Here is a 23,940-nt window from a genome sequence, read left to right as displayed (position 1 = left end):
CGGCCAAACGAGCGCGAGCGCGTCCGCGGCTCTTCGCAAGCACCGTAAGGGCGCCCTCGCGTCCGTTTCGTTGTTGAGTAAAAGAAACGGAGGCACGCACTCGCCCAAGTCAAGCGTCATCCGCGACGCGAGAATCGCCCACGCCGCGTTCCTCACCAGCAAACACCGCGTGTCGTTCACCCCGAGCGTCGCGCTGGCGACCGCCTCCGGGTGCGTCTTCCCGAACGCCTTCTGCAGCGCGTGCGAGCTCTCGACCCAGGTGTGGGCGGCGACGCCCGCGGCGCTGACGCTCGTCAGCGCCGCGCGCGCGCCGCCGTGCCGCAAGTGCGCCTTCGCGGCGTTCTCGTGGCACTGCACGCGCGCGCGCAGCCCGTTCGCGGCGGCGATGAGACCCGCGACGCGCACCGCGACGTGGTCATGGCCGAACGTCCGGAACGGCGGGACCCCCGCCGCGCCGTGAGATCTGTGGGAAGAGAGCTCTCGCGACGACTTGAACGCGACGGTCGCGAGCGAGCCGCTGCGCATCGACGACGACGACGGCGAGAGGCCGGCGTCGAGCGAGGAGCTCGAGAGGTCCGAGCTCACTGAATTCCCGGACGACGCGGAGACGCCGCCGACGCTGGGACGTCGCGACCGCGACGGCGACGCGCCACCGGAGCCGCCGAGCTCGGACGCGCCGCCGGCGCCGCCGGTTTTCTCTTTTTCGCTCTTGCCTCGGTGAAAAAACGACGCGCTGTGCGCCGCGCTCTCGAGCGCGGCGCGATCGATCCTCTGCACGACCTCGAGGTGATACGCGGCCTCGTCGTTGAGGCACGCCGCAGCCGCGAGATCGCCCAAGATGTCCTCCGCGTGTGCAGCGTCCGACTTCAACACCCCGACGACGTCGAGGTGAATCTCTCGTCTGTCGCGCGGCGGCATCGACGCGTACAAAATCTCGCGCGTGACCGCGTTCGCGAAGCTCATGTGCGGCGTCCTCGCGACCCTGCCGCGGTTGCCCTCACCGCCCATCGGATCGCTCGCGGGCGCGGCGGCGAGGCATCGCGGCTGCTTCAGCGGAAACGGGACGTTCGCCGCGGCAAACTCCAACGTCGCGTCGTTCTCCGCAACCTTCGCGGCGTCCAGCGCGTCGCTCAGCGACCCCCACTGCGCGACGATGTGCCCCTCCTCCATGAGCTCCTCGATTGCTTTCGCGGCGCGCGACGCGAAGGAGACGACGTCGTACGCGAGCAAGACGCCGTGCTCGTTGGCCGCCGTCGGCGCGTACGAATCGAACGACGACGATTTTCCACCGCCGCCGCCGCCCGCGCCGCCGCCGCCCGCGCCCCCCGCTTTCTCGTCGTCGTCGTCCACGCCCATGCGCGTCATCGTGCGCCCGCCGCTTCTCGTCGCGTCAGACTGCGATTGCGATCGCGACTCAAACTCAGACTCGACGACGTCGCGCGCGACGATGGACATCCGCCTCTGCACGATCACGCACGCGAGCGCCGCGGGAAACGACGTCCCCGCCGCCGCGAGCGCTCGCATCGCGAGCTGCGCGTCTTGGCTCAGCCGCCGCTCGATCACCTCCAACACGACGTCCGAGAGCGACATCGCGCACACCGCGTCGACGGACAGTCCGGTGTCGCTCGATCGATCGACGACGTCAGCGTCCGTCGCCGCGACGTCCACTTTCCACCCGGCGGGCCCGCCGTGCAGCGGCGCGTCAGTCGTCTCCGTCGCGACGACCGCTCTCGACGCGATGAGGAGGTCGATCACGCGCGCGGCGTACAGCGGGTCGCCGCGCGTCGTGGAGTAGATGGCGTCGTGGAGCGACGCGGGCAGGCCGACGTACGCGGCGCCGTCTTTGTCCTTGTCTTTGTCGGACGAGCTCGACGAGTCCGCCGTGTTGAAGAGCGCGTCTCTGTCGTCGGCGTCGGCGTCTTTCCCGCCGCCGCCGGTCGCGGTCGAGTCGTTCGCGAGAGCGTCCGTGCCGCCCGCGCCGGCGTCTCGATCACGCCCGCCGCCGCTAACGCCGCCGCGTTCTCTCGTCAAGATGACCGCGGCTCGGCGCTCGACGAGGACTCGGAGCTCGTTCTCCGTGAACGGCTCGACGACGACGCGTGACGTCCCGGGGCGAGACAACATCCACTCCAAATCCGCCTTCGCGCTCGCCACCGCCGTCGCCGTCGCGTGCGTCGCCGTCGCCTCGTGCGCGCTCACGCCCCACACGTCGTTCTTGCGGTTCAGGATGACGTTCAGAAAGTCTTTATCCCTCCCGGAGCCGCCTTTCAGGTTGGACGACGAGCGCTCCGAGTACGACCGCGTCAGTGAAGTCGACGTCAGAGAATCGACGCTCGCGGTGACGCTCGCGGTGTCGCTGCCGCGGTCGCTGCCGCGGTCGTCGTCGTGGATCGTCGGCAGGTTCGGAGATAAAGCCGAACCCTTTCCGCGGCCTCGCTTGCTGTGCATCGAGACGAGCACGGGGTCGAACGTGCCGTGACGTCCCTCTTTGACCACGGAGTCGTGGCACATGAGCACGACCATCGGCACGGAGCAGTGCTCGAGCACCGCGCGGATGAGGCCCATGGAGAGAGGGTCCAACGCGCCGGCGTCGTCGACGACGAGCATCCACCCGGGCGACGCCGCCTGCGCGGGCGCGGCCTGGACGCTTCTGCCGAGCATGAGGCGCTGGAGCAGCAGCGCGAGGGCCTGGCACAGGCGGCTCGCGCCGTCGTGCGAGAGGAGGAGCGACGCGAGCGTGTTTTTTCGGCGGTGGAGGCACGCGCGGAACCGCTTGTTGTGGTCGCGGCGTTGGACGCCGTTGCGCTGCCGCGTGAACGCGACCGCGCCCGCGAGTCTTCCCGCGATGACCGAGAGTGCATCGCCGCCGTGCATCTCGTTCGCCTTGCGCTTCTTCGCGCGACGGATCTTCGCGGCGTCGCCGGCCAGCGCTTTCGCCGCCGTCGCCTGCGCCGCGGCTTTAAGGTCCGCCGCGCTTCCTCCTCGGCCGGAGCCGGAGCCTTCGCCGACGCGACCACCGCGGACGCTGTCCTCGAACTCCTCCTCCTCGAGCGCTTCCATGATGTTCGCGCGCTCTTCCATCTTATCCAGCGGCACGAAATGGTACCCGAACCCGTCGTCGAGCAGCGTGTCCACGGCGACCGGGGAGAGAAATTCGTGCGCGGCGTCCACCGCCGCGACGGAGAGGGGGTCCAACGTCTCGCTGCGTCGACGCCTCCTGGAGGATGTTTGGGCCCCGGAGACGCTCTCCCCGCCGCTGGCGTTGCTACCGGCGATGGACGTCAGCGACAACCTTCGCTGCAGCCCCGAGAGCGCGCGTTGCGTCATATCCGCGGCGGCGGCGGCGGCGATCTTCCCGCCGCCGACGCCGCCGACGCCGCCGAGCGAGTTCTCCCTCGACGACACGGCGAGCGCGAACTCCTTGAACTCCTTGCCGCCGTGCGAGGAGCGGTCGCTGTCGCCGCCCTCGGAGCCCGTCGCCGAAGTCACGGAGTTGCGCCGCGCGACGATGATCGATCGCCGCCTCTCTCGCTGGATACTATAGTTCAGCCCGCTGTTCGACGAGCGTCGGCGCGTCCCCGGTCCCCCCCAGCGTCCCGAAGCGTCGCCTCCCGCGCGATACCCCTCCGGCTCGTCGAGCTCGAGCAGCTCCATGATCGGCTTCGCGTACCGCCCGTACCGCTCGGCGCCGCTGCCGCAGCGTTCCAACACGTTGACGACGGCGTTTTTTCGCTCGCGCATAGACGCCTCCGGCGCGAACCCGAAGAGCTGATGAAACAGCGCGATGAACGGGAACAGCGCGCGGACGTTCGTCTTCGCGCCGACGCTCTTGCGCTCGCTCGGGTCGTCGCGCCCGCAGACGCGCAGAAGCCACATCCGCCGCGCTTCTTTCAGGTCGAGCACCGTCGCCGCCGCGCGCGTCTTGCCCGAGTGCGGCGGCCCTTCGATGAAGAGCAACCTCGGCGCCATCGACTCCTGCGCGTCCGCGATGACGCGCTTCGCCGCGACGATCAGTGCGTCGCGGCGCATCGTTTTTCCGCCGAACCCGCGCCAGCCCGCGCGCGCGCCGGAGAGGTACGCGTCGTGGAGCGCCTCCGCGGCGGCGGAGTGCGCCGCCGCCGACGTCAGCGCGGCCGCCGCCGACTGCGGAAGCGTCTTCGGCGGCGCCGCGAGGCGTTCGAGCGCTTCGCCGTCCGCCTCTCTTCTCGCCGCGTCGGCGTTCTCTTTGTCGTCGTCGTTTCTCTTGTCGTTCTGAGAGAACCGCGTGCTGGTCCGTCGTCGAATCTGAATCTCTTTGTCGCGCTCTCCCGCGGCGTCCTTCTCGAGCGTCCCCGCGGGAATCAAGACGCAATCGCCGGGCGCGAGGCCGTTCCCGAGCTCGCTCCCGCGCTCGCGCAGCTCCATCTTTCCGAGCACGGTGCTCATCCCCGCCACCTGCGCCATCCCGTCCGCGCCCCTCGCGGAATTCCCGAAGCGCTTCCCCATCGCGACTGCGAGAATGCGGTCGAGCGCGCCTTCCGATAAGTTCCGCGGCCGCGCGGTGTCGTCGCCGCTCGCGTGCGGCACCGGATCAAAGTCGATGTACCCGTCCGCGCCGACGCCCCGCACGACCGCGAGGTCGCACAGCACCTCCGCGTCCGCGGCGTACGCGAGCCTCTCCGCCCTGTGCACCGCGTCGCCGACGAGCCCCCACTCCGTGCGCTTCCGCGCCAAACGCGCGGGCATGGAGACGACGACGCCCGCGGCGACGCCGGCGGAGGCGGACATGTGTCCCAGGTGCACCATCGCCGCACGCGCGGCGAGCGCGAACGACGTCGCGAGCGCGGGCGCGCTCGCGGCCAACACGGGGGAGACTATGTTTGAGGTGGACGACGACGACGACGCGTCGTCCGCGACCCCACACGAGCCCGCGTTCGTCGCCGCCCCGGGGAGCCCGAACGCGAAGTACATCACGACGCCCTGTGGAGTTAAAAGGCGTCAGTTGAAGTTGAAAGGCGCCGAGGGTGGGTATTGAAAGCGAGGGATGGGCGGAGAGATGCGCCGGGAAAAGTCCTTAAGGAACGGCGTTCACCACGCCGACGGGGTCGTATGGGGACCAGTGTATAGAACGCACCTCGCCGCCGCCGCCGCCGCCGCCGGTGCCACCGTCCGCCGCGTCTTTTCTCAGCAACACGTCCGACGTCACGCGGACGAACGTGCTCCCGGGGAAGCGCGCGAGGAGCTCCACGACGCTGGACGCGGCGGTCGTGAACGCGCTCGCGACGGAGGGCGTGTCCGCGGGGACGACCACGTGCCCTCGCGCCGCGGAGGAGCAGCCGGGGAGATACAGACACACGGTCACCGCGTCGACGTATCGCGCGGGCGCGCCGGGCATGACGATCGCGGCGGTCGCGTCGTCGTCCGCGTCCTCGTCGATCGATTGACGATCCGCGGTCTCGCCGTTTGCCGCGTTCGCCGCCTTGGCCTTGGCCGCCGCGTCGTCTCGCTTCTTCATCTTTTCGACGCGCGCGGTTCTCAACGCCGACAAAGCCGCCGCCGTCGCCGTCGACTGCTCCGCGAGCGCGACCCGCAGCGGTCTCGGGACGAGCCCCTCGATCGCGGCGAGCGCGCGCGTCGCGTCCGGCCGTCGCGGTATCAGGCTCGCGAACTGGTTCGTCGCGAGCGCGTGGTGCGTCAGCGGAGGCACCACCTCGTGCACGCGCAGCCGATTGAGCCGCGCGCCGCCGCGCAGCCGCGGCGGCGCGTCGCACTCGCAGTGCTCGCGCACGAGCCGCCACGCGACGGGGGAGAGCACGACGTCGCCGTCCGTCGCGAGCGAGGAGAGCGTCGCGACCTGCTGGAACGGGCCGCCGTGCGCGGGTCCGAACGCCGCGGACGCCGCCGCGGACGCGTACGGCTCCATCCCGAGCGGCGCGTCGAGCGCGACGATCTCATCCCTGAAATCGCACGATGCGCTTTGTCCCCCCGCGTTTGTCGTCGTCGTAACCGACGACGCGAGACCGTTACCGACGCGGATCATGGAGACCTTGCCGAACCCCACGGACGCGGTGACGGTGACGCACACGGGCATTCCCCTCCCCGCGGCCCGCGCGTCGTCGTCGTCGTCGTCGTCGGACGAGGACGACGACGACGCGCCGCCGCGGCGGCTCGCGTCGTCTCTCGCGACGGCGTCCCCCTTGTGCTTCGCGAGATTTTTCAGCGCGAGCTTGACGTCGCTGTCGTCGCGCGCCGCGATCTTGACGCCGCCGCTGCCGTCGTAGCTCCCGTCGCTGTATTCGCTCTTCTTCTTCTCGCCGCCGCCGCCGCGGCCGCAAAGACTCGAGAAGAATCGCGTCCACGCGCCGCTCTTTTTTCCTCCTCCTCCTCCTCCTCCGCCGCCGCCGCCCGCGTCGTCGCGCGTCGACCCCTTCCTCGCCCCGCGCGCGTTCGAGCTCGCGAGCATGTCCGCGAACCGCGGCATCGACACCGGGACGCACTTTTCGTTGTCCTCGGTCAGCACGACGTGCGACGCGTCGGCGGCGGGGCCGCCCGCGGCGTCGCGCGGCGTCGACGCCGGGAGCGCGCGCGCGCGCGAGGAGACGTCGATGGACGCGCGCGAGGACGTCGGTCTCTCCCCGGGCGCCCAGGGATCGCGCGCCGCCGACGCCAGCACCGGCGCCGACGGCGACGACTTGCTCGGGGGCGTCGCGGCCCCAGGTCCATTCTTCAGGCTTCTTCGAGTCGCCGCCTCCGCGCGTCGAATCCGCCGCGCCTCCGCTTTCAGCCGTCGCGCCTTCCGGAACGTCTCCTGCAGCGACGTCATCGACGCGGGCTTGGCCACGACCTCGTCCATCCCCGCCTTGAGGCACTGCTCGAGCAACTCCGGCTGATCCACCGCGGTGAGCGCGCATATGAACGCCCGCGCGTTGACCGGCCCGGCGTTGTTTCGGACGTGCCGCGCCACCTCGTAGCCGTCCAAATCCGGAAGCATCAGGTCCACGAGCACGACGTCGAACTCCATGTTCGCGCACGCCGCCGCGGCTTGACTCGCGTTCTCCGCGAAGTGCGGCATGCACCCGAAGTGATCCAGCAGCCGCCCCAACGTCATCCGCGACAGCTGCAGCGCCTCGACGACCAAGACGCGCAGGCCCGCGCTGTGCCGTCTCAGCCCGGGCCAGATTTGCTCGACGCGCGGGGACGTCGTCGTCGTCGCTCCCGCGGATTCGCCGTCGTCGGCTCGAACCGCGAGCTCGGGCGTGGACGACGAGAGCTGCGACACGAGCGTGAACGCGCACTTCATCGCGCGTAGCGTCGCGCCCGCGGCCCTCGTCGCGTCCGCGGCGGCGTCTCGGTCTCGGTTTCCCCACTCCCTCCCTCCGCGCGCGCCGCCGTCGTCGTCGTCGTCCGAGTCGACGTCGTCGTCGCGTCCGCCGCCCTTTCGGCGGCCGGGCGACCCAGACATCGGAAACACGCACACCACGCCGTCGTACCCGAGGCGGACGACGTCGCCGCCGGACGCGTGCACCGCGTCGACAGCCTTGCCGAGACAGTCGTCGATCGCGCCCGCGAGCGCGACCGCGCCCTCGTCGTTCCCCGCGCCCGCGCCTTTCTTCGTCCTGCCGTCGACGAAACGCTCGTGAAGCGCGAGGAAGCCGCGAAAAGACGCGACGACGACGGCGGCGTCGAGCTCGTAGCTCACCTGGAACGCCCCCTTCATCGCGCCCTTCACGTCGCCGTCCAAAGACGCGTCTCTGCTGCCGTTCGTCCCTCCTCGCCCAGAGGGCGCCGAGGCCGGGGCGAGGAACCCTATGCGCGTGAGCCGCGTGAGCTCCAGCCGCGGGACGTACGGAATCAGCGACCGGACGAGCGTCTCCGCGGCGTCGCCGGCGCCGTAATCCTGTCGGGGTGGAGTTGAAAGGCGTCAGGTGGAGTTGAAAGGCATCGAGGACGGGGATTGAAACCGAGGGGTGGGCGGAGAGAAGCGCCGAACGAAGTCCTCAAGGATCGGCGTTCACCACGCGAACGCGGTCGTATGGGGACCAGTGTGTAGAACGCACCTCGTCCAACGCGACGTCGAGGCCCGTCATCTCCATCGCGTTCGCGGTGAGCATCGTGAGGTTGCTCTGCTTGAACGCGCGCATCATCGTGATCGTGTTCTGTCGCGCGAGCGCGCCGAACGCGCCGCGCGACGTCGACGTCGACGACGACGACGACGGCGACTTGGAAATCGCCGTCGGCGCGGTCGACGGCCGGCCCGCCGCCTCCTTGCGCCCCGGCTGGTTCTGCGACTCGCGTCGCGTCCACGCGTCGCCGTTCTCCGCCGCGGACGCGAGCACCGCCTCTCGAGCGTCGAAGGACGTCAGCCGAGTGAACACCTCGAACAGCGGCCGGACGACGTTGACGAGGAACCCGAGCTGATGCCGCGCGAAGACGTAATCAAAGTTGCGTCGATTCGGAAACGTCGTCAGCGGCAGACCCAACGACAGCTCCTTCTCGCCCTGCTGGTAAAACTCCTCCATGATGCGCTTGCCCCACGCGTCCGCGATCTCGAGCGGCCGCACGACGTTCGCGAGGTCCGCGCACTTCAGCAGCAGCTGCATGACGACGAGTCTATCCTTCTCGCTCGCGCGTTCCAACGCCGGACGCACCCACGGCTCGTGATCGTTTTCGTTCGATCCGTCGCGCGCGCCGCTGATCTGGGGAATATCGCCTCCTCCGTGGCCGTTTTTATGAGGCACGCGCAACAGATCGTTCGCCGCGTCAGAGGCCTCGATGGCGTCGTTCAGGGTGTCGTACGGCGTCCCCGCGCGCGAATCGTCGTCGTCGTCGCCGTCGCCGTCGCGCGCGCCGTCGTTCTCGCCGACCCACCGCTGCAGCTCCTTGAAGAGTCCCATGTGTTTGCTCATGTCCGTCGCGAGTATCAGCGCGGAGAGCAGCGCTCTGAACCGCGCGAGGTCCGTCGCGGGGAGAAACGGCACGATCCCCACGTCCGGGTCCTCGAGGAGTTCGAACACGAGGCCGAGGTGGAAGTTCTCTAGCACGGACTCCGGGTACTTCTTCGCGAGCGTGTGTTTGCTGTTCTTCAGGAACGCGTTGTTCAGGCGGAAATGGCCGGCGTCGTGTCCGAGCGCGGCGAGGTACAGCGCGAGGGTTTCCACCGCCGAGAACACGTCCGGGAGCGCCTTGCGAAGGCAGTGCGTCGCGCTCAGGACGTCCGCGGCGTGGAGCGCGCAGTGATACGGATTCTCCACGGAGTACAGCAGCTCGATGCGCGCGAGGAGGGATTTGAAGCGCGCGTGCGGGATCGCGAACGCGTCCACGAGACCCTCGCCGTGGAAGATCTCGAACGCGATGCCCTTGAGGCCGTACCCGCCGCTCTCCGCGGCGGCGAGGACGTCGTATTCCCACGCGTCCGGCCCCACGGACGCGCCGCCGGAGCGCTCGGAGGCGCTCATCGCGGCGAAGATATCGCGAGGCGCCCGCGACCTTTCAAAGTCGGACAGGCGCCGCGATCGAGGAGGGCTCGACACGTGGCCGTCCGCCGTCTGGCCTCGCGGCGCGATCGGAGGACGCGCGCGCGGTCGACGCGCGTTCGATGCGGACGGCACGCGCGGCGGTGGCGAGATCGCGATGATCTGCGCCTCCGCGCGCGGTCGCGGCGTCGCGGTGCGCGCGTTTATCCGCGCGCCGCATGTTCGTGACCGAACAAAGGTTCTTTACGTCACATTTGCCCGGAAGGGCTGCGTAGTGCATGGTTCGACTTTGATCGACTTTGTACAAACCCAACCTCCTATGGGCAAACAGTTTGAAATTGTGGCCAATGCATGGTGAATGGTTATTTAGTTTGAAAAAATATCTTATGAACGCCGACCGAGAACGTACTACGAATTCGTGTGACTTTCGTATGAGGAGTAGACTGATAGTGCATGTCGTAGGGCCTCCTAAAACACGGGCGCGGATCGACGCGAAATTTTTACTCCAGTGACGTCGTCGAATCACAGCGCGCCGCCCCCCTTCCCTCTCGCCTCCGCGATCTTACTCTCCAGCGCCTCGCGCGAACTCGTCGCCCCCGCCGCCGCGCCCTCCAGCTCGGCATCTCCCTCGTCCCCCCCCTCCTCGCCCTCCTCGCGCGTCTCGCTCAACCCTCCGAACGCGCCGCCGTCGACGGCGCGCCTGCTCCCGCGCCTGCGAGCGTGCCGCTGCGTGTTTTGCACTCGAATCGTCTCCGTGGCGTCCTCGTCGACGCTCTCGTCCAAAACCCGCGACGAGACCGCGTACGTGACGTCGGCCCTCGTGCTCGCGCGTTGGCTCACGCCGCTCGCGGCGAGGCGCTTCTCTCGCGCCGCGGCTTTCGCGCGAGAGAGAAAGCCGGCGGCGGCGGCTTGGACGCCGACGATGGCCGCGAGAGACGCGTCGGAGACGTCGGCGAGTCTTCGGAGATGTCGGGGTGGAGTTGAAAGGCGTCAGATGGAGTTGAAAGGCTTCGAGGACGGGGATTGAAACCGAGGGGTGGGCGGAGAGAAACGACGGCAAAAGTCCTTAAGGATCGGCGTCCACCACGCCAACGCGGTCGTATGGGGACCAGTGTATAGAACGCACCTGAACGCGGCCGAGTCTTCGATCGACTCGATCGACGCCGACGCGTCGTTTTCGGGCATCTTCTCTTTCGCCTTCTCCGCCTCGAGGGGCTCCTCTAACGCCGCGTCCATCTTCGCCTCGAACGCCGCGTCGGCGTCGACTTCTCTCGCGCGCGTCGCCGCCGCGGATTGTAGGAGAATGGCGCTCGCGAGCCCGCGCGCGCCTCGAACGCGCGGCTGCGCCGGGACGTCGTCGAGACGCGCCGTCGCCGCGCGCTGCAGCGTCGCCGCGGAGACGAGCGCGGACGGTGACGACCCGAGCGCGTCCGCGGGGAGCGTCGCGAGCGGCTCCCCGAGCTCCGACTCGAGCGACTTTTTGTCCACGATTTTTTTGGCGCTCGATTGCATCGCCATTACCTTCTCGAGGTCCTCCGCGCTCAGGTTCGCGAGCGGATCCAAGTCCTCCTCCTCCGGCTCCTTGGGCGCGGGCGCGCGCGGCGGCGTCGCGGGCTCCGCCGCCGGCTCCTTATTCGCGGGCGGCGGCGGCGGTATAGGCGGCGTCGACGGCTCCTTCAGATCCTTCGACAGATCCTTCGGCTTGGACGGCGTCCCGTACAGCCGCATGTTCCTCCTCGACGACCGCCCGCGAAAGCTCGACTGAATCCTCGTCACGTGCGCGATCTCCTCCGGCTCGAAGCTCGCGATGTCGGGCAAACCCCCGGACGCCTCCTCCTCGGCTCGGCGTCGCGCCTCCGCCTTGCGCGTCGCTCTTCCGCGGCACACCGCCTGGATCCGCGCCGCCGCGTAGTTTAGCGCGCGCTCCTCTCTTCTGCGAGTCGCGAGATCCGTCTGCATCAAGATGAGCTGCGTCACGCCGTGGTTCTTCTCCGTGAGGAGGCCGAGCATGCCCGCGCCGGCTCTCCCGGTTCTGTCGTTGGCGTCCGCGATCGCCGCCCGCTCCTCCTCCGTGATCTTCTTCGCCCTATGCGTCGCCTCGTCCTCCTCCGCGACTTGCAGCTCGCGGATGAGCTCGAACCGCTTATCCTTCCCGGCGAACATTTCGTTTTGCTCCGCGCGTCCGCGAATCAGCCGCTGCAGCAACAGCGCGGCGCGTCTTCGCTCCGCGGCGATCGGGTCCCCGCCCGGCGGCGGCAGCGTCGGCGTCTCCGGCCGCTCCACCTTCGAGCTGGCCGCCGCCGCCGCCGCCGCCCTCGCGGCCGCGGCGTCGCCCGCCTTTTGCTTGGCCGCCGCGCTGGACACCAACGCGGCGCCGGCTTCTTTGTCCGCCGCCTTGACGGGCGCGGGCCACATCGCGCCGACGCCGCGTCGCCCGCCGTTGAGCGCCTTGGACGCCTCCAGCGTCTCGTAGACGCGATCGAGCTCCTCCGCGAGCTTGGCTTCTCTTCGTCGCTCGTGCGGGTCCTTCGCCATCGTCGCCGCGAGGTCGCTCGTCTCGCGCGTCACGCGCGCCACGGTCGCGTCGGGGTCGAGCGCGCCGCGCGGGAGCGACGAGAGCAACGCGTCCGCGTCCGAGACGGTTCTCGGCTGGTAAAACCCCGTCTCCGCGGCGGCGCGAGACAGGGAAAAAGGAAGGTTTTGCGCGATCGATCCGCCGTCGTTCTGCGACGCCGCGTTCTTTCGCCGCGGACGCGGCGGCGGCCCCGCGCCGTCCGGGTGCTGCCCCAACCGCCGCAGCGGCGCGTACTTCGTCGACGCGAAGTTGGCGTACTCGTCGATGACGCTCGGCGCTTCGGGCGTCACGCGCGCGTCGTCGCGCGCGCGTCCGAGCTTCCGCAACGCGACGACGCGCTTCCGTTGGATGCTCTCAAACTTCCGCTGCTTCTCCGCGAGCTTCCCGGCGCGGACGCGCGCGATTCGCTCCTCCGCGATCTTCTCCGCGCGCGTCTCGCGTTCCACGATGGCCCGGTGGATGTTATCCAGCCGCTCCTCTTGCAGCCGTTCGATCTCGTTAGCTCGCTCGGCCCACTCCGCCTCCTCCCACTCCTCCATGAGCCTCTGACGCAGCGGGAGCTGGTCGATGTCGTCCAACGGCGGCAGCGACGCCTCGAACGCGCGCTTCGCTCGGAGACGTTCGACGTGCTCCACCTCGAGCTGTTTCACGCGGTATGCGAGGCCGAGGTGCTCGGGGCCGACGTCACGGCCGCGGAGAAAGTCGATCCCGCCGTATTCCAAGTGCGTCAGCGATAAAATCTCCGGCTCGCCGTTCCGCGTGTGGTTGAGCGCGCTGAGGTACCGTTGCTTCGCGGACGGGTTCGCGGGGATGACGTAATCCGGCGCGTACGGCATCGTCTGCGCGTCGTTCTCGCGGTAGTCGCTCTGCGTTCCGACCGTGACCGACGTCTTCGTCGTCGTCGTCTTCGAATCTTCGTCGGCGTCGTCGACGGCGGCGTCTTCGTTCTCGTCGTTCGACGCCCTCGCGTCGTCGTCGTCGTCGTCGCCGCCGCCGCCGAGCGCGGAGCCGTCCACCTGCTTCGAACGCCTCCCGCCCCCGCGCGGGATCGACGGCGGGACGGGCACCATCCCGCGCCGCGCCGCGCCCAGCGGCCTCCGGAAAAATTTCGCCTGGTTTCGACCCGTCACCGCCGCGTCGAGATCCGCGCCCCTCGCGCTCGTCTCTCCGCGGTGCGACGATCGGAACTCGCGGTCGACGTGCGACGGCACCAGGTTCGCGCTCTCGAGCCTGCGGGGTGGAGAGCGCGCGCGCGGTCAGCGGGGGGTGGGGGGGAGGTCGGGGACGACGGCGGATCTAAAATTAGGGCGTCGCGTCGCGTCGCGTCGCGTCGCGTCGCGTCGCGTCGAGTCGCGCGCGCACCTGTACGTGTGCGAAGGGTGCGACGCCACCTCGCTGTACATCGTGTCGAACTCCTGCACGCGCCGCAGCGTCGCCCCCGCGCCGCGCGTCTGCTCGCGGTAGTGATCCCTCGCGCCGGACACCGTGTACACGTGCGGGTCTGCGCGACGGAGGACGCGGACGGGAGAGAGCGAAGAGGTCAGCGACGCTGTTTTTAGACGGGTCCCCGATCGACATGGCGGGCTCGAGGCGAGCGACGGGATCGCGGAGGGGGTCGGAGACGCACCGTAGAGCGCGTCGTACGCCCGCGCGGGCGGGATCGCCGGCTTCGCCATCGCCGCCGACGCCTCTTCGCGTTTCGACGACCGCCCCCCGCGCTCGCCCGCGCGCTCGCCTCGCCGCGTAGCTGGGAGGCCGAATGCGGCAACCGCGCGCCTCGGAGAACGCGCCGCGTCCTTCGCGCGACGACCTTCTCTTCGCTCCGACGCCGGCTCTCGCGCGCGAAGACCGCCCTTCGCGTGCGCCTCCGCCCTGCGCGTGCGGACGCGCGTCGTCGCAGTGGCGTCGTCGCGTCTCCGCCGGCGTCGCTGGCTCGCGACGAGAGACAATTCGCGAACGCAACGGGTGATTGATTCACACTGCGGAAAACGCTTCATCGGTCAGTTTGAAAGGCTTCGCGATCGAATGTTGAAACCGAGGGGTGGGTGAAAAACAATAAGATCGGCCGTGTCGTCAGGCGCGAAAAAAGAAACGACGACGTCGCGCACTCGAGCGCGCGCGCGACGCACGCTCGCGATGTTCTGACTCTTGTTCAGCCTGTTCGGATACTGCGGCAGGAAGGTGAAGGACTGCGTCACGGGCGAGGACACGGCGAAGGACTACGCGTTCGCGTGTTGCGCCGCGGACGGCGGCATGGCCGCGCGCTACGAGCGAAAGCACGGGGTCGCGCTCGAGCCCGCGGCGGAGTTCGGGAAGACCGCGCCGGGCGTGCCGGTCACGAACATCTCGCTCGGGACGCCCGTGGTGTACAAGGGCGTCTCCACGAAGGCGTGCTGAGGAGGAAGAGGAAGAGGAGGAGGAGGAGGAGGAGGAGGAGGCGACGACGGGAAGAGGACCCGACGACGCGCGACGGATGGACGGATCGTCGGCGAGATCTCGCGCGCTGCCCGTCTTCGCGCGCCCTCCGCGGGAGTACCTGTAGCGACTTAGCCGCCCGCCGCGCGCCGCGTCCGCGCGCGCGCGCGACGACGACGTCCACGTGACGGCGTCCCTCCGCGACCGCGCCTCTCGCGAGGCGACGGAGGGGGGCGCCGGATGCCGACGTCGTCGACGACGACGCGCGCGCGGAACGCGCCGCGGCGGGCTCGTCACGGTGGGAGGCACGCCTCCTTCCACGTTTCTAACTAAGACATTAATCCGTTTTCGCATACGACTGTATCGATCGTTCCTCGTCCTAACTGCTACGCCATACGACAGGCTGTCGACGAGACCTAACACGTCAGCAGTGGGAAGAGCGTATCTTCCCCGACAGCGCAGCGCACCGCGCATTCGCGTCATTATCACGCACGCTACGTATCACCGTAACACGCACCTCTCACGTTAAAATGGCCGCCATGACCTCCACCTTCCTCGGCTCCGCCGTCGCCGTCAAGGCGCCCGTCGTCGTGTCTTCCAAGAAGGCCGTCGCCCCCGTCGCGTCCCTCGACGGCCTCAAGAAGGTGCGCGCCGCTCGCATCGATTCGATTCTTTTTCACGGGGAAAACGTTCCCTGTCGATCGATCGCGGGCGAGAAAACCTATCCGCCCCCCGGCCGGCGTCCGAGCGCGCGGGGCGCGCGCGCGATCGACGCGAGCGCGACGCGCCGATGCGCGCGCTCGATCGATCGTCCCCCGCGCGCGTTTTCCGTCTCGATCGCGCGAGTTCGTCGCTCGCGCGTCGCCCCGCGCGTCCTTCTCGGGTCGCGACGTCGCCGGATTATTTACCATCGCAGCACACGTCGACTGACCGACGACCCTTCTTTCTTTCTTTCCCGTCTCCGCAGGCTGCCGTCGTCGGCGTCTCCACGGTCCTCCTCGCGTCCCCCGCGTTCGCGGCGACCATCAAGCTCGGCGGCGACAACGGCGAGCTCGGCTTCTTCGTGCGTGCCCCTCCCCGCCCCGCGCGTCTCGCGCGATCGCCGGTCGCGGACGTCGTCGCGGATAAATCCATCCCGCCCCGCCTCGAGAGGAAACAGTGCAACGACCCCGCGAGTTTAATTAATTCTTCGACCTACGATCAATCAATCAATCCGTCGGCCCGATCCGCCCGCTGACGTCCTCTTCCCTCCGCTCTTCTCCTCGCAGCCGAACAAGATCTCCGTCGCGAAGGGCGAGACCGTCGAGTTCGTGAACAACAAGGCGTTCCCCCACAACGTCGTCTTCGACGAGGACAACGTCCCCGCCGGCGTCAACGCGGATGCCATCTCCCACGAGGACTACCTCAACGGCCCGGGCGAGAAGGTCACCAACAAGTTCGACGTCGCGGGCACGTACGGGTACTACTGCGAGCCCCACCAGGGCGCCGGCATGCAGGGCACGATCGTCGTCTCTTAAATTCGACACTGACGGACCCCGTGTTGTACCGCGCGTCGAGACTGACGACGAAACTCGAGAAGGTTCGGCGGCGAGGCACACCCCAATCAAGTTCGCGGCGTGACTGACGACTCGCCTTTTTGCTTCGCCGTCGCGAGATCACAGTATGCGATAAATAGTTTGGGCGTTGAAACGAACGTCCCGGACGGTAAAAACACAAAAATAAAACGAATCTCGAACGTCGATCGCACTGTGTCGCGAGCGCTCGACTGACGCGCGACCAACCGTCTCCGAAAATATTAATACGCTACGACGCGTTCGCTTCGCTCACTTCTCCGCCATCCCGAACCTGAGCTGCTCGTAGAACGGGTTCGCCTCCATCACGACTAAATCCACCGCGCTCCCGAGCTCCGCCCTCTCGTCCACCTTCGCGGCGGACTCGTGCCCCGTCTCGTCGAAGACGACCACGGCGAGCCCGTCTTGGCGTCGGATCCACTTCGCGACGGTCGCGCGGTGCGTCGTCCCGGCCGGGCGGCTCGCGTACCAGTACGTGATCCAGAACGCGTCGCTCGCGCGCATCGCGCTTCGCAGCGCGCGCGTCGCGTCCGCGTTGTCCCTCAGCATCGCGTCCATCGTGAGCTTAGGGTCGAGGGTCCGTACGAGCGAACGTCGGGGTGGAGTCGAAAGGCGTCAGGGGTGGAGTTGAAAGGCGTCGCGGCGTGTCGGGATCGAAAGCGAGGGGTGATGGGCGGAGAGACGCGCCGGGAGAGAAAGTCCTCAAGGATCGGCGTGCACCGCGCGAACGGGGTCGTATGGGGACCAGTGTGAGGAATACGCGCCTTATCCAGCGGGAGCTTTCGCTCGCCGCGCAGGTGCGCTTTCAGTTGATACTGCGCGAGGAGATCCGTGTGCCGGCGGATCGGCGACGTGAACTGCACGTACGCGTCGACGCCCAAGCTCGCGTGCGGGCCCGGCGAGGAGCTCTGCGTCGCACCGCGCATCGTCGCGCGGATCGCGAACTCGCGGGGCAAACCGGGCGGGAGCGCGTCGACGACGTCGCGGTCGCGCGCGTCGTCCCTCGGCGGCGCCTGTCTCCGGTAGGGAAGGGGGACGCCCTCCTCGGCGCCGAGCGCCCCCGCGAGATCGCCAGCGAGGATCATCATCTCGCTCACGAGCAGCCTCGATCTCGAGTCCGCGTCCTGTCTCGAGAGTTCCACGCGCATGGCGTCGCTTTCCATGGCTCTGACCGCGTTCGCGGCGCGTTCGCCGGCGTTGCCGCCTTTTTCGCCGCCGTCGAGATCGCCGTCGAGATCGTCCTCGTCCTCGGACAAAAACCCGAGGGCCGTTCTATACAAGCGAACGTCGGGGTGGAGTTGAAAGGCGTCAGTTGGAGTTGAAAGGCGTCGAGGTCGGTGATTGAAAGCGAGGTGTGGGCGGAGGGAGACGCCGGGCGAAGTCCTTAAGGATCGGCGTCCACCTCGCCAACGGGGTCGTATGGGGACCAGTGTATAGAACGCACCTGAGAGGCGCGCCTCCATTCTTCCCCCGTCCGTCGCTGTCGCTGTCGCTGTCGCTTCCTTCCTCGCGCGTCCGAACCTTCACGATACACTCCGGCGTGGCCACGTTGATCGCGCCGTCGCGCTCGCGCCGCCGTCGTCGCCGCGCCGCAGCCTCGACGAGTAACGCCAACGCCGGGTGCGTTTTCGCCCCCGTTTTCCCCGCGTTTTCCTCATCCTCGCGCAGCGCGGCGTCGACGTCGGCGTCCGACATCGCGTGCGTCACCGTCACCGTGGACGGCCCGATCCAGTACTCGCGCACGTCGCCGTCCGCGTCGATCACCGCGCTCACGCTCACCGCGCACCGCGGCTCGTTCAACCGCAGCGACAGCGTCTCCGCGGCGAGGCGCGGCGGGAACATCGACACGACGCGATCCGGCTGCGTGGGTGAAGCGATCGGTCAGTCGAACGTCTTACCGGTCAAACGTTGAAAGGGAAGCGCGGGTGAAGAGTGACGACGGGAAAAGTCCTTAAGGATCGGCGTGCACCACGCGAACGGGGTCGTATGGGAGGCAGTCTCACCGCGTAGCCCGAAGCGCCGCGCTCGCGTGCCTCCGCCTCCAGCGCGCCACCCAACCGCACGTGCCGCGCGACGTCCGCGACGTGGATCCACACGCGGATGGCGTCGCCGCTCCCGGGACCCATCGCCTCCGCGCTCACGCCGTCGTCCACCTCGAACGTGTCGTCGCCGTCGATCGCGTAGACGTCGAACCGGCCGCGCAAGTCTTTCCGCGTCGCCGCGTCGACGTCGTCGTCGACGTCGCCGTCGGCGGCGGCAATGGCGGCGGCTTCGACGGCGTCTGCCTCGTCCAGGACGCGCGCGGGGAACGCGGTCGGGATGCCGTGGCGCCGTATCGCGAGGTTCTCGTACCCGCGCCACCGCCCGATGGCGACGAGAAGGTCGAACGCGCTCTTCCACGTGCGACGCATGCCGCATCGATCGAGCGCGTCTATCGCGCTCGCTTTTTGCCCGCTCGAGTGCAAGCCGTCGCCGAGCGCGAACGCCTCCAGGGCTTCGACGCGCAGCTCGAGCAGCGACCCGTCGCGCGCGAACGCGTCGGGCGGCGGTTTCGCGTCGGGCGGCGCCGCGATCGCGTCCGTCAGTCTGCGCCACATCGCTCGCGTCGCGTCGTCGTGGGCGCTCTGCTCCTTCGTCGCTCTCGCGTGTTTCTGAGCGTCGACCGACGTCGGGGTGGCGTTCAAAGGCGCGTCAGTTGGAGTTGAAAGGCGCCGAGGGCGGGGATTGAACGCGAGGTGTGGGCGGAGAGAGACGACGGGAAGTAAAGTCCCTAAGAAACGGCGTTCACCACGCCGACGCGGTCGTACGGGGACCGGTCTGGGCGTCAGAACGCGCCTCGATCCCGACGCGCGTCCTCGGCGCGTAGAACCCCTTGCTCATCGCCTTGAACATCGTCGCGTCTTCGCTCAGCACGCGATGCGTCGCGTACGCTCGCAGCAACGACGGCGGCGCGCCAGACTTGGCCGCGACGGCGGCGAGCCTCGCGCTCGCGCTCGCGCTCGCGCTCGCGTCGTCGTCGGACCCGGAGCCGGAGCCGGACCCCTCCTCCGGGTAGAAGAACGCCGCGAGCTCCGCCGTCGAGATGGGCGCCAGCTGGTGCGACGCCCCATCCCCGTCGCCGTCGCCGTCGCCGTCGCCGTCGCCGTCGCCCGCGCGCGCGGCCACGACGCGCGCCCACGCGTCGCGCGCGACCCCGCCGCCCGCCCTCGCGTTCGCGTCCACCTCCGCGGTGGCGAACGCGCGCGTCGCCATCATCTGCTTCGTCTTCAGCCTCCTTCCATCCTCCGTCGTCAGCGCGAACACCTTCTCGACGTGCTTCAGCTCCACCTTGTCGCTCGCGCCGTCGTGCGTGACGACCGCCACCTGTCGCCGCCGCGTCGGCGCGGTCACGACCGCGAGGACGTGGCGGTCGCGCTTGACGTACGCGATCGCGTGCCCGACTCGGACGTCGTCGGGCGCGTAGTAATCGCGCGCCGATCTCGCGAGGCGGCGGCGCGAGACGCGCGTCGCCGCCGCGGACGCGACGCGCGCGAGACGCGTCGCGTCCGCGACGCGTCGGACGGCGTCGAGCGACGGCGACAACGCGCGACGCGCGGAGAGGAGACGCGTCGAGAAGAGCGTCGTCGGCGTCGTCCACGACGAGGACGCGCGAACGCGCGCGGGCGAGCGACCGCGACCGCTCGCGAAGATCGACGAGGCGCACCCATGATGGGCGCGGCGGTCGACGACGAGCGGCGCCATCGCGCGCTGCGGCGCGAGCGCGTCGAACGCGCGGAGCATCGCCCTCGTGGTCGCGCGCGCGCACGTATCGCGCATGCGACCGCGGCGCCGTCGCCGAGCGGGCGCGCGTCGAGCGAGTGACGACCGGGTCGACGACGCGATCATCATATTTTTTTGTTATTTTACGTCGCGTCGTTACTACTCGTCTAAAGGTATCTCTCTTCTCTATCTACGTCCCGGGCGTCTCGCGCGGACGCGAGGCCTGCCGTTCGGAGGCCCACCGCCGCCGCCGAGCGCCATCCCTCCCCCCGGCGGCGGCGCGCCTCCCGCCGCGAACGGGTTCACGACGCCGAGCGACGACGACGCGGGCGCGCCGCCGAACGTAAACGCGCCGCCGCCGCCGCCCGCCGCGCCGGGCGCGCCGGAAGATGGAACGTCGACCACCGCCGTCGTCGACGGCGCGGCGCCGAACGTGAACGACGCGCCGCCGCTGGGCGCGGCCGCCGCCGCCGGCGCGCTCGCGCCGAAAGTGAACGACGGCGCCGCCGCCGCGGAGCTCGCGGAGACGCCGAACGAAAACGACGGCGCCGCCGCCGGCGCCGCCGTCGTCGCCGCCGCCGCCGCCGCCGTCGCCGCCGCGTCGCCGCCCGCGGGCGTCTTCGCCGCCGCGGAAGGCTGCGTCGCGCTGAACTCCTTCAGCGCCGCGCCGAAGATCGAGTCGTCCTCGTCGCCGCCGCCCTTCCCCTTTGGCCCTCGCTTGCTCTTCTTCCCGCCGCCGACGTCCGCGCCGAGAGAAAACCCACCCGCGCCCGCGCCCGCGTCGCCGCCGCCGCCGCCGAACGACAGCGGCGCCGCGGGCGCGACCAAGGCGAGCCCCAGTCCGCCGCCGCCGCCCTCCGTCGCGGGCGGCGCGGGCGCGACGACGACCGGGACGACCGGCGCGACCGGGTCTTCGGGCGGGTCGATCAACTCAGCGCTCCTCGGCGCTCGCCCGCCCCCCGCCGGCGTTCTCGGTCGGCTCACCGCGCGTATGAGCCGCAAGCTCGTCCGCGCGAGGTGCCTCGACGTCGACGTCGACGTCGACGTCGACGCGGTGGCGGCGGCGGCGCCGCGTCGCTTCGCGTTCGAATCGGCGCGCCCGCGCGACGACGTCGGCTTCACGCGACGCGAGACGATGGGGAGCTCGACATCGCGCGTCATCGGAATAGCCGGCGGCGCGTACGCCTCGACGTAGTTCTTCCTCGCGATCGGCGCCAGCGCGCCGCGCCCCGCGGCGGCCGCCGTCGGCGACGCCGTTCCCACCCCCAGATACAGAGACGACGCCCCTCCCACCCTCCGCCGCGCCGCCGCGGGCTCGTCGTCTTCCTCCGCGACCTCCTCCAGCGCCTCCTTGAAGCGCACCGCCGCGCCCGCCTCGCCGGGCGACGGTCGATCGCGCCGGTTGGACCCGCCGAAGACGCCGCGCTTGCGCTTCCCGGACGTCGTGCGCTCGCTCGCGGCGACGTTTTCTTTCAGGATGCCGTGCGGGAACGGGCCGCGCTTCGGCGTCGGCTTCGGCGCGCGCGTCGTCGTCGTCGTCGTCGTCGTCGTCGTCGTCGTCGCGCCCCCCTCTCCCCCTCGCGCGCGGCGGCCCTTCGCCGCGCCGCCGCCGTCCTTCTCTGCCTCCTCCCTCGCGAATAGCTTCACGAACTGCGCGAGCGTCAGCTCGCGGTCGTCGTCGCCGCCGAGGCATCGTCGCCACGCGTCCGCCCCGCCGCCTTCGCCCCGAGATCGCCCTCCTCCTTCTCCTCGTCGGACGCCGCGCAGTCGTCGCGCCATCTCGGGGCGCGCCTCGAGCGCGGCGACGAGGTCGCGCGTCGCGACCGCGCCGCGACCGTCCTCGTCGACGGCGCGGTACAGGTCCTCCGCGTCGTCGTCGACGTCGTCGCCGTCGCCGTCGCCGTCCGCGTCGACGACCACGGCCGCGGCGGCGGCGCGGCCGACGCGGAACGCGTTCTCGCGCTCGACGACGCGCGGCGCGCACGTCGTCCGTCGGCGCTTCCCTCCGCCTCCGCCGTCGGCGTCGGCGTCGGCGTCGGCGTCGGCGCCTCGCGCGCCAGCCTCGGCGGCGAAGCGGCTGACGCCGCTCCGGCCGCCGTCGCGGTCCACGGGCGCGCGCGTCGCCGCGCGACGCCGCGACGCGCGGTCTTCCCCGCCAGATCCCGGGGCCCCGCCAGATCCGCCGTCGGGCATCATCGCGACGGCGCCGGCGTCGCGCGCGCGCTTCCCGAGCGCCTTGAGCGGCGTGAACGACAGCTGCCGCGCGGCGTCGTCGCCGCCGCCGAGCCCGGCCCAGACGACCCTGCCGAGGTACCGCGCGGCCGCCGCCGCGGTCTGCGTGAGCTCCTCCATGGCGCGCGCGGCAGTGACGACGACGGTTCGAACGCCGCCCGCGGCCTCGAGCGTCGTCCGACGAACTTTCTCTTGTTCGCAGTTAAATTTCTTGGTTCACCTCGACGGGACGTCTAGCTATAAGTAGTCTAACGAGAAAGAACGCGCGCTATGCACCCAACCCACGTGCGTCGTCGCCTCCGCCGCCCGCCGCTCGCATCACACGATCTCGGTCATGATCATCGCCGGCCGCGAGTACGCGTCGTTCAGACGCTTCTCCTCTCTCGCGAAGGCGCCCTCGTCGCCGAAACGCAATCTTCGAGCGAGCCCCACCGGCTTGGCGCGCGCGAACTCGCGCTTCGCGTAACAATCCTCCGTCGTCTCCAAAATCTCCGGCTCGATCCCCCGAAGCGTCCGAATCGCGTTCATTATCCCGCGGCAGTGGTCGAACTGCCGCACGCTGAGCCGCGGAAGCGCGTCGAACGTCAGCGCCAACAGTCTGTACCCAAGCGAACGTCGGGGTGGAGTTCAAAGGCGTCAGAAGCGGAGTTGAAAGGCGTCGAGGGCGGGGATTGAAAGCGAGCGGTGGGCGGAGAGACGCGCCGGGCAAAGTCCTTAAGGATCGGCGTTCACCACGCCATTGGGGTCGTATGGGAACCAGTGTATAGAACGCACCTGTACCCGTGGATCCCGTTGGCCTCGAACGCCGGGCGGTACGCGCCGTACCCCACGCGGTCCAACCACGCGCCGACGTCGGACGGCTCCCACGCCGCGACGTCGCGCACGCTGACCATCTGCGCCGCGGCGGCGGCTCTCGCGCGCTCGCGGTTGGAGATGTTCGTGAGGATCATCTGCCAGAACTCGTCGAACGAGACGCGCCCGTCGCCGCTCGAGTCGGCGTGCTGAGGGTCGTCGCGTCATTCAAAGCGACGTCGGGGTGGAGTTCATGGGCGTCAGAAGCGGAGTTGAAAGGCGTCGAGGGCGGGGATGAGTGAAAGCGAGGTGTGCGCGGAGAGATGCGCCGGCGAAAGTCCTTGAGGATCGGCGTTCACAGCGCCGACGCGGTCGTATGGGGACCGGTGTGAGATGGGACGCGCCTGAAACAGATGCCGCTCCTTGACGCCCTCGTCGAAGCCCAGCAGAGTCCAGTCGATGTCCGGGTTCGCGAGGCCTTCCTGGATCTCGAGTCGGTCGAGGTAGCCTGCGGACGCGATGCGACGCGACGCGGGCGGGCGGGGTGAGGACGGACGGACGGAAGGAAGGAACGGGTCGACGGCGGGGGAGAACGGAAGGCGGACGGGGCGAATGAATCGCAGATGTGGGCGGAAAGGAATCGTAATCGCGCGGCGCACCGTCACCGGACTTGTCGAGCCGCACGAAGTAGTCGTACGCGCGCGCCATCTCGTCCTCCGTGGGCGACCGCGACGCCGCGATGAGCTGCCAGAACTCCGCGAACGTGACCTGATCGCTCCCGTCCTTGTCCGCCTCGAGCCACAAGCGATCGAGGACCGCGCGCTTGTCCGCGTTCGAGGCGTCGTCCCATCGCACGTCGTCGCCGTTCAGGCCGTTCCAGAGCTCCTGATACGACAGGTATCCGTTCCCGTCCGAGTCGAGCGCGAGGAAGAGGTCGCGAAGGACGTCCTCCTTGAAGCACGCCTTGCGCGCGTCGCCCGGCATCGTCCGTCGCCCGTCGCGTCCGCGGGCGCGACGACGATTGATGATTCAATGAATTCTCGGCCGTGCCAAATCGAGAGCGCGCGCGAAAATAAATTTCAACGCGTCATCGCGATGACGCCGTGTTAAATACGTTAATCGCCCACCCCCCTAAAGCACGAGC

General features: G+C 69.5%; 10 protein-coding genes across 10 annotated transcripts; 1 reads left to right on the top strand and 9 right to left on the bottom strand.

Moving 5' to 3' along the window:
* Window positions 1-161: 161 nt before the first annotated feature.
* MICPUCDRAFT_69747 (uncharacterized protein) lies at window positions 162-2,661 on the bottom strand (the record flags this gene model as incomplete). The annotated part of the gene is made up of 1 exon (XM_003059258.1): window positions 162-2,661. A coding segment is annotated over one exon (2,500 nt), but the record flags the coding sequence as incomplete, so codon positions are not given.
* Window positions 2,662-8,312: 5,651 nt separating this feature from the next.
* MICPUCDRAFT_4565 (uncharacterized protein) lies at window positions 8,313-9,386 on the bottom strand (the record flags this gene model as incomplete). Its single annotated transcript, XM_003059257.1, has 2 exons — window positions 8,313-8,633; window positions 8,844-9,386. Coding segments are annotated over 2 exons (864 nt in total), but the record flags the coding sequence as incomplete, so codon positions are not given.
* A 550-nt stretch (window positions 9,387-9,936) lies between these two features.
* Window positions 9,937-11,615, bottom strand: MICPUCDRAFT_69744 (uncharacterized protein; the record flags this gene model as incomplete). The annotated part of the gene is made up of 2 exons (XM_003059256.1): window positions 9,937-10,410; window positions 10,579-11,615. 2 exons carry the CDS (start codon window positions 11,613-11,615, stop codon window positions 9,975-9,977), a joined length of 1,473 nt encoding a protein of 490 aa, XP_003059302.1. The 3' UTR covers window positions 9,937-9,974.
* Window positions 11,616-14,100: 2,485 nt separating this feature from the next.
* On the bottom strand, window positions 14,101-14,925 carry MICPUCDRAFT_69742 (uncharacterized protein; the record flags this gene model as incomplete). Its single annotated transcript, XM_003059255.1, has 1 exon — window positions 14,101-14,925. The coding sequence occupies one exon, from the start codon at window positions 14,923-14,925 to the stop codon at window positions 14,101-14,103; it is 825 nt and encodes a 274-aa protein (XP_003059301.1).
* Window position 14,926: 1 nt separating this feature from the next.
* Window positions 14,927-16,178, top strand: PETE (plastocyanin, chloroplast precursor). The gene is made up of 3 exons (XM_003059555.1): window positions 14,927-15,086; window positions 15,410-15,505; window positions 15,711-16,178. Exons 1-3 carry the CDS (start codon window positions 14,973-14,975, stop codon window positions 15,957-15,959), a joined length of 459 nt encoding a protein of 152 aa, XP_003059601.1. The 5' UTR covers window positions 14,927-14,972; the 3' UTR covers window positions 15,960-16,178.
* Window positions 14,937-15,353, bottom strand: MICPUCDRAFT_69741 (uncharacterized protein; the record flags this gene model as incomplete). Its single annotated transcript, XM_003059254.1, has 1 exon — window positions 14,937-15,353. One exon carries the CDS (start codon window positions 15,351-15,353, stop codon window positions 14,937-14,939), a length of 417 nt encoding a protein of 138 aa, XP_003059300.1.
* Window positions 16,179-16,265: 87 nt separating the features above from the next.
* MICPUCDRAFT_59038 (uncharacterized protein) lies at window positions 16,266-18,610 on the bottom strand (the record flags this gene model as incomplete). The annotated part of the gene is made up of 4 exons (XM_003059253.1): window positions 16,266-16,577; window positions 16,697-17,285; window positions 17,458-17,873; window positions 18,017-18,610. The coding sequence occupies 4 exons, from the start codon at window positions 18,608-18,610 to the stop codon at window positions 16,266-16,268; spliced, it is 1,911 nt and encodes a 636-aa protein (XP_003059299.1).
* Window positions 18,611-18,797: 187 nt separating this feature from the next.
* MICPUCDRAFT_59037 (uncharacterized protein) lies at window positions 18,798-19,754 on the bottom strand (the record flags this gene model as incomplete). Its single annotated transcript, XM_003059252.1, has 1 exon — window positions 18,798-19,754. The coding sequence occupies one exon, from the start codon at window positions 19,752-19,754 to the stop codon at window positions 18,798-18,800; it is 957 nt and encodes a 318-aa protein (XP_003059298.1).
* A 204-nt stretch (window positions 19,755-19,958) lies between these two features.
* On the bottom strand, window positions 19,959-22,124 carry MICPUCDRAFT_47591 (uncharacterized protein; the record flags this gene model as incomplete). Its single annotated transcript, XM_003059251.1, has 1 exon — window positions 19,959-22,124. The coding sequence occupies one exon, from the start codon at window positions 22,122-22,124 to the stop codon at window positions 19,959-19,961; it is 2,166 nt and encodes a 721-aa protein (XP_003059297.1).
* A 74-nt stretch (window positions 22,125-22,198) lies between these two features.
* On the bottom strand, window positions 22,199-23,808 carry MICPUCDRAFT_59035 (uncharacterized protein). Its single transcript, XM_003059250.1, has 4 exons — window positions 23,456-23,808; window positions 23,165-23,304; window positions 22,779-23,005; window positions 22,199-22,602 (listed from the first exon to the last, which is right to left on the bottom strand). Exons 1-4 carry the CDS (start codon window positions 23,778-23,780, stop codon window positions 22,323-22,325), a joined length of 972 nt encoding a protein of 323 aa, XP_003059296.1. The 5' UTR covers window positions 23,781-23,808; the 3' UTR covers window positions 22,199-22,322.
* Between the last annotated feature and the right edge of the window lie 132 nt (window positions 23,809-23,940).

The sequence above is a fragment of the Micromonas pusilla genome (assembly GCF_000151265.4).
Source record: "Micromonas pusilla CCMP1545 genomic scaffold MICPUCscaffold_6, whole genome shotgun sequence".
Taxonomy (NCBI): domain Eukaryota; kingdom Viridiplantae; phylum Chlorophyta; class Mamiellophyceae; order Mamiellales; family Mamiellaceae; genus Micromonas; species Micromonas pusilla.
The sequence above is the reverse complement of the archived record's forward strand: the minus strand, read 5'-3'. Positions and strand labels throughout refer to the sequence as shown.

What these genes read in the sequence shown, in the direction of transcription:
- PETE (XM_003059555.1), top strand. Translation starts at nt 14,973, where the DNA reads ATGGCCGCCATGACCTCCACCTTCCTCGGCTCCGCCGTCGCCGTCAAG. An exon ending in CCCTCGACGGCCTCAAGAAG is followed by an intron (nt 15,087 to 15,409) that starts GTGCGCGCCGCT and finishes CCGTCTCCGCAG; the next exon opens with GCTGCCGTCGTCGGCGTCTC. An exon ending in ACGGCGAGCTCGGCTTCTTC is followed by an intron (nt 15,506 to 15,710) that starts GTGCGTGCCCCT and finishes TTCTCCTCGCAG; the next exon opens with CCGAACAAGATCTCCGTCGC.
- MICPUCDRAFT_59035 (XM_003059250.1), bottom strand. Translation starts at nt 23,780, where the DNA reads ATGCCGGGCGACGCGCGCAAGGCGTGCTTCAAGGAGGACGTCCTTCGC. An exon ending in ACCGGTCCCCATACGACCGC is followed by an intron (nt 23,006 to 23,164) that starts GTCGGCGCTGTG and finishes GACGACCCTCAG; the next exon opens with CACGCCGACTCGAGCGGCGA. An exon ending in AACGGGATCCACGGGTACAG is followed by an intron (nt 22,603 to 22,778) that starts GTGCGTTCTATA and finishes GCTTGGGTACAG; the next exon opens with ACTGTTGGCGCTGACGTTCG.